This window comes from Gavialis gangeticus, unplaced genomic scaffold (assembly GCF_001723915.1).
Source record: "Gavialis gangeticus isolate Ggan-Ray unplaced genomic scaffold, GavGan_comp1, whole genome shotgun sequence".
Classification (NCBI taxonomy): Eukaryota; Metazoa; Chordata; order Crocodylia; family Gavialidae; genus Gavialis; species Gavialis gangeticus.
In genome coordinates, this window is record NW_017729033.1 from 25,857,661 (window position 1) to 25,865,126 (window position 7,466).

At 38.4% G+C, this 7,466-nt stretch overlaps 1 protein-coding gene across 6 annotated transcripts in view; it reads right to left on the reverse strand.

Annotated features, from left to right (window-relative positions):
* Positions 1-7,466, reverse strand: part of SH3TC1 (SH3 domain and tetratricopeptide repeats 1) — a 92,072-nt gene that overhangs the window by 38,665 nt on the left and 45,941 nt on the right. For 5 of the 6 annotated variants that reach the window (XM_019526379.1, XM_019526377.1, XM_019526378.1 and 2 more), the window contains 3 exons: positions 4,915-4,956; positions 2,038-3,726; positions 871-1,051 (listed from right to left, as the gene is read on the reverse strand). In XM_019526379.1, coding sequence (XP_019381924.1) covers positions 871-1,051; positions 2,038-3,726; positions 4,915-4,956 — 1,912 coding nt within the window. The remainder of the gene's footprint in view (positions 1-870; positions 1,052-2,037; positions 3,727-4,914; positions 4,957-7,466) is intronic. The other variant, XM_019526382.1, reaches the window with a different exon arrangement.

Below are 7,466 nucleotides of genomic sequence, written 5' to 3' on the forward strand. Positions count from 1 at the left end.
TCCCGCCCCTGTGCCTTATGCAAACACCTCAACACTAGCTAGCAGGCCACATGCGGTCTACAGCCTGTGTTGTGGGAGATGACAAAGGCAGACAGGCTTTTTGGAGCTAATCAACCAGTAGCTTAATATCCTTCCTTGGAAAAACTGTTTAAGAAGAGCTTGAACTAATGGAGAGAGGCTTTATTTTTTTAATGGGCTAATAAACACAGAGTTAGGGGTGATAAACATTCCCTTCTAGGCTGCTTGTGGGAGGGTGGCAAATAATAAGAGCATCCTGCCAGGGCCTGGCCATGCCCCCCTCAGCTCAGAGCTGTGCAAGGGAAGGGAGAGCTGCTCTAGCACCCTGCAGCTTCTAGTCTCAGCCACTGCAAGCACATGCCTAAATTTTTTCAGTCCAGCAGGGATGTCTGTACAGTTACAAACTGGTTTAGCCTAGCCAGGTTAGACTAAACTGCAAAGATTGAATCAATTCAGGCTCAGGGTTTTTCAACGTCTGTCCCAAGCTTAGGGTACATGTTTCCATACAAAAACCACTCTCAAAATTAGCAAACTGTGTTGACAGTCACAGTAGAGACACAATGATTGTCTCACTATTTCAGCATGAAAAAAAAGTCCAGCTTATTTGTTTGGTTCTTAATGCTGGTACTAAACCCTTGTAAATCTAACTTTGAGGTCATTTTAAAAAAGCCTAGACAAATCTGTGAGATGAAAAGGGACACCTCTAATTCTAAGCTAAGGCATATTGGCAGGGCAGTCTACTGCACTCTACCTGACATACCAGAAGAATGTAGCGAGCAGTAGCACCCTCCAGCACAGTCTTTCCTGTTAAAAATTAAAAACAAAAACAACACCATTTAGAATGGATCTTACCTTTCTGTGCCTAAAGAGAGATACAGCTGACTGATGGTTTCCAAAATTTGTCCCTCCAAAACTTTGTCAGACATTTTTCTAGCTAGTGATAATTTATATTCATTGTAGATGACACACTGGGCTCCATCTGGAGCAACTCTACTGTAGAATTGGCACAGCAGCTGAATAGCTTGGAGCTGACCTAGGAAAACAGGTTTGAAATGCTCAAAAAATACATCCTTATTAACAAGGTTAAAAATGCAATCCGATAGAATTCAATTCTACTTATTGTGACCCTGGTTTGCTGAAATAATGCCTTACATAATAAGGATTTTTCAAGCACTGCTTTATACTATAGCAACCCCCCCCCCAAAAAAAAAAAAAAAAAAAAAAAAAATCACACTTCACTACCACATTCCACCCTTTCTCCATCTGAACTAGTTAAAGCATGAGGTCGCCTCTAGCTTTGTCTCCAAAATAAAGCGGGCTAAGTGCACTGTTCTTTTCTGATCCTCCTGCCGACTGGCCAATGAAGTGTCATTTAGATAGACCAGCAATGTAGCTTTTTTAACCATCATTTGATCCACTCATCTGCATCCCTTAACTGAAAAATTACAAAGTCGATGTTCTCTATGTTCACTGCACAGATTCCTTTCTATACCAGTACTGGAGATGAGTATGAGTATGCCCAACCAAATTTTCCCCTTTATTTTATTCTCTAAATGTGTTTACTTTTTGCATTAAGATTCCTTTTTCTACATTATTTCTGACAAATCAAATACTTAAGAGCACTGCATTAACAATACACTTCAAAGAGTGGGAAGGCCTTCATTCTTACCAGCATACATCACCTGATTTAATCTATTCCTAGGCCACTGTAAGTGGACATAGCCACTATAGCTTTAAAACTCGAAGAAACAATTTAAAGTTGCAATGGGTTAGCTTCCCACACAGTAGCAGAGCAAAAGATGAAAATTACATCTGTTCAGTGTAACTAATTGTAAACTAGTCTAATTGTTTTACACCCTTAATGACGACTAGAACAGCACAGCAAAGGAAAAGGGCGATGTTTGCTCTGAGTCATTAATAATGTAATGAAAATAAAGATACGGTAATATCAACAGAATACAAACATTCCCAAATGGCCACAGCACATTTGAAATCAAAAAGGAAAGGAAGTGTACCCACTTTCCAAATTATTTGTTTCCATCGCTACCAAAAAGGCCCATTCATAATAAAATAGTCCTTTTTCCTTATAGGTGCCATTAACATAATAGGATCCCAGTTGGAGGAGGACTTGAATAAAATCTCTGCCACAATCCATGCTTGGAAGCCTTGAGAACAGCTTCATGGCTTTGATGAAGTAGCGCTCTGCCAAATTGGTAGCAGCTGAATCCAGACATAGCATCCCAAAATTGGACAAAACAACAGCTTGGTTATGGGTCATTTTAGTCTCTTTTGAGATTTGTAAAGCTTTGTAGTAGTTCTCAGCTGCTTCTTTTATATTCTCCACTCTTTTCAAAGCAATACCAATCATATTATAAATAACTCCTAACTGTTGCAGACTTCCACAGAAAGAGTCTGCTATAGCATTTAAAATGACCAAAGCATCAGCATTTTGTCTGTGCAGAATATATAACCAAGCAAGTAAAACTAAGTGGTTAATAGTTTCTTCGGCACTGGGTGAAGTATTGGAGTCCAGTACTTTCTCCATACAAACAATGGCCTTCCCATATTGTCTGTGATGCCTGTACAGTTCTGCTAAGCCAAGACAAATTGTGCTATATAGTTTTTGCTGTTCATTGGTAAATACTGAGGCAAGTGTGTGTCTGAGGTAAGGTGCAATTTGTGATGGGAGTGTTTGTCCTGCTTTTCTAAGCTGATACAGCTTGGGTGCATTTTTCATAACCAAATCAATGCTTCTCAAACAACTGATTAGAGTACCTGAGCCCTGGGAAGAAGCAATCCTTACGCAGCTTAGCACAATGTGTGGCAAGTATTTCTGACTGTAGAATTCACCCAGTTTAAAATAGCAGTTGACTGACAAGGAGCTGTTTTGCAAACCCAGCTCATTATTCAATAATTGCAGCCTTTCTAGAAATGGTAGAGCCTCTTCGTACTGTTTAAGTTTTGTGTAATGTTTTACCAAAAGAAAGCATGCTCTAGCCTCTGCATGCTTGCTCCGACTCACTACTGTCCTCTTTAAGGCATTCCTTAAAATATCCGACTCCATGTCAGTGCTGCAAACACAGTTGGGAATCCCCACAAGCAGGGATGCGGCCTTGTCAAAAATGCGAGCGCTTTTTTCTTTGTTCTTCTGCTTCAAGTAAATAGCTGTTAGATTTGTATAAAGAGCGATAACCAGATACAGGTCACCAAAATCTCCTTTCATTGCTCCCATGGCTTCTTCAAAATAAACCCGTGCTTGAGAAAATTTCAGCTTTCTAACACTCAGTCTACCCAAAAGAAAGCATAGCCTCATCAGGGCCCAAGGCATATTTGCTTTTTTTGCTGCCTCTCTTGCCAATCTAAAATAGTCAACTAGTTCATCCTCACCACTATAGCCATAAAATGTGGTGCTCAGAAATGGGAATGAGAAGTCATAGAGATTTTTGAAGTCTCTCACATACTCTTGACTGTTTAAAAACAGTAACAAAGACTGAAGGACCTCAGACTCCAGATCATCTTTATCTTGATGTATGGAGAAACGTGGTTCTTCAGACATGGGAATGGTCTCTTTATTTGAAGACCTATAAAAATCCTTTTCTTGACTCACTGTCCTTTCCAACTGGAGCTGTGAATCTTTACACTTCATCAGGAATTCTTTCACCTTCTTCGTTCTACTGAACTCTGGGCGAGATGAGTGATGTGAAAAGTCTGCAATACAAAAGTCAGTTAAGGATCCAGGTAGATAGATGCAAGCTAAAAACGTATGGGGCAAGAAATTCAACACTTAAGGAAAACACTTATAAAATTTTCCTAAGGAAATGTGAAAAGTTGATAGGTAATATTCTTATTTTTTTTAAGATTAATTGTAATACACAATAAAATTAACACTATTATTATATAATACAATTAATACAATTGATTATTCCATATAGATGATTTAAATGTATGTACTATAATTATGATGAATTATTAATTTTAATATACATACGTGTGTACACACAAATTAAGTTTATAAAAACACTGTCGTTAATAAAATTCATGTAGATGCCCCAATTTGCACCAATTAATTATTTGTTTCTCACTATCCAGGTTCTCCTACCACTACCATTGTTGTGACACCTGAATGCTCCATGGGATTATGAAAGGACAGGAAGATTACTCCCTCCTTTCCCAATTGCTGGAGAGTTCTCCTACAGATCACTGGGAAGAGAAATGCCTCTAAATGTTGTTGATTAGAAATTACTGAGTATCATTAAGAGCTTGTTGGAGATTCCTATGAAGAATTTCAGAATTTCACAGGACTCTGGCCCAATAACAATCCTGCAGGAACATCAAGGATTCTTGGTTTATACCGGGAGAATGTAAGTTTAACAGGACAGGGGCCATGCGGTCTTACACATTCATTCAGTGCCTCACACTGATCCAGGATGGGGCTGCAAACACTAAAATGGAACTTAATATTAAAATGACATCATGCTCAACCAAGAAAACACAATGGAAAAGAATACACCATCAGGAAAATAGTAGATGAGCATGAGACTTTTAGCAGATTTGCAAGCCAATGTAATTTAGAACGGAATATTCCCAAGGTATCAAAAAGGCCACATTCTGCTTTCTTTCTGCTAGAGAAGATCACAGCAATATTGCACAGCATGTGGCTAATATGCAAGTGGAAGGAAAAGTCTGAAACAGAGTATTTAATACCAATAAACCCCAAGAAACAAAAAATACAACAAAGTGCAGGGGGAAGGGAATGATATGGAGTAGAAACAAGTTTTCAAATGTGAAAAGGTGTAGTGAATTGTACAGTTGGGAGCTGGCATGAATGCTGCCATGATAAGACTGAACATGGCAATATAATGAAAAGTAATACAAAACGCTTATTATGTCTTTTACCGTGCTCATAAGGCTTCTGAAATTCCAATTGTTCTAATCCATCTAAAAGACAATAAAAATAATATTAATTACATTGGGTGTTTTGCCCATTTGTTTGATTATAAATATCCTAATGTACACAAAGTATATTATAAACATTAAAAAATATTGGAGTATTTTTAGAAACTTGTAAAAATTAACAAACATTAACTCAATGGTAAATTTCCCTCCACTTCTATGAGGTCTATGTTATCTTATTCATGTTCTTTGCCTCTGCATTATTTATATTCTCTGCATGTGGTACTTATGTGTACCCTTGCCCAAACGTATGCCAGGATATGGCTGTAATCATAAAATTTGGTGCAAGACTCAGAATAGTTTAATTAGCAATAAGTAGCTATTGCATTATGTAGAACCTATATCAATCCACACATACTGTTATGTAACTTTATAAACATTACCCTTAGAATGCAAGATTTCTTTTAAAAAAAAAACAAACATGTTATAGTTCTGGCATATTAAGCTATTATTATTCATTAGTAGTAGTATTCAAATGAGTTTTAGGTGTCACACTTCTAAAAAAATCATTTCAAGAAACAGTAATTTATTGGCAGAAAAAGATGAGTAGTCATATACCAGACCATTCTAGCAACATGTTGGTGGATAACCATGTTAGCATGCATGAAAAATTTCTGTGGAGGTATCCACATTATCTTCATTCTCTACTTCCATTAGGTGTCTCTCTTCTCTTTCTTGCTTACGCATTTTCTAGGTGTCAGATTCAGGAAACAAATTTAAAAGGTTATGTCCGTTTAATAACGCACATCTATAAAATATGGAAGAATCATTGTGTTATATAAAGAGAGGCTACCACGCCTTCTTCAGAGAATTTCTAATCAATTGAAAGTAAGCCTCTTAACTGGTTGTGAGTGCATTCCTTAATGAGTTTGTCAGTTCCAGTAAGATGTGTTTTATTGCACAATCTTCTAACAAGGTTTCTGATGCTTTCTCATTAAAGTACCCATACTTTAATGAAAAGGTTCATTACTCTACATTTGCTAAATGCACAAAAGAAGTGGCAGAACATCTAAAATATAGGATTATGGAATTAAACTCTAACAGACCTAATTTCAGCTTTATTAAGGCCTTTCAGTGCTAATCAATGGTATTATATTGGCATTTGTATTGTTATAAAACCCATACTATTCATTTGCAGGGGGAAGAAGTGGAAGCGGAGTGGGGCAGAGAGCAAGGGAGATGTCTGCCCCCTTCCCGCCCCAGCTGCCTGACCTGTTCCCCCGCTACCTGCCCCTATGCTGCTGCTTTCCTGCCTGCAGCAGTGGAGGGGCACGGGAGGCGGCAGGGGGCACGGGGCACATGAATTCAAGACAACCCTCCAATAAATTAGCTTCTATACCTGGAAAATTAAAACAAATTTATAAGTTTTCCAGCTATAGAACCTAAGTATTCAAGTAAATACAGTATATAGTTAGGTAAGACTGGACAAGCTTTTGGGCACGAAGTGCCATTCCTCAGGTATGGGAAAGAAACAGATTGAACAATGACTTAACTCTTATAGAAGAGGAAGATGGCAGTGAACCAAAGGAGGAAAGTCATCAGAAGCAGCTACAAAACAAGTCAAGGGAAGCTGAAATAGATAACCTAAATTCTGAAAAAACTACAAGATCATTTAAAAGGGAAGAGGGTTGTTGTTACCTGCAGTGTTCAGACAAATCATCAGATGGAAGAGATAATAAGCCATAAGACCACTGTGTGCATTTAGTCTATGTTATTTACACATAATGGAGTTAAACAAAAGTAAATCATTTTATGTCTGATTTAGCTTAGGCTGTATTTACTTCTTTCCCAGATCTGAGGATGTCACTTTGCCTTATCTGCACATCACAGAGCAACTCTCACAAAAGGACTCTTACAGACCCTAGGGAATACACGGCCAGCCTCAACTTCCCCTGTGCAAAATGGAGTTTATTTTCTACCTAGGAGGGCTTTTACAATCTTTGATTTCTCCTCAGCCTGAAGAAGGATGCATGTGCCCAAAAGCTTGCAAAGAAATAATTTTTTTTTTTGCTACTTTTTAGTTGGTCTAATAAAAAGGTATCACCTCTGAACCAAGAGTTTTGTATTTATTTTTCTCAGACCAACACAGCCACAAAATAGATCCCTAAAAGTTTGTCGAACAGTTCTCCCAACTGTAGACCCGGACCAGTAAAATGGTAGTATGGGATCAGGAACAGGGCAAGTGAGGATGTTGCCACACATGCCTTTCACCATGCCACACATGCAGTGAGCTTAGTGAAAGCAGTGATTCCAGGCAGAGCCAGAGCCAAGAGCTCACATGCATGACTGTGCTACCACACTCCCTGTGGATCCACCCTATTACCAGCAAAACCATACTTCTTGCACATTCCCCTGACAAGAGCTATAACACCTCTTTGATGCTAAAATACATTTATGTCATATCACAGTGATGGACATTACCAAGATGTTAGATGTACACCTTGCTGGGGTTGTTTGACCCCAGTAACCTTTCCTGCCATGGCAGAGGGTTGGAC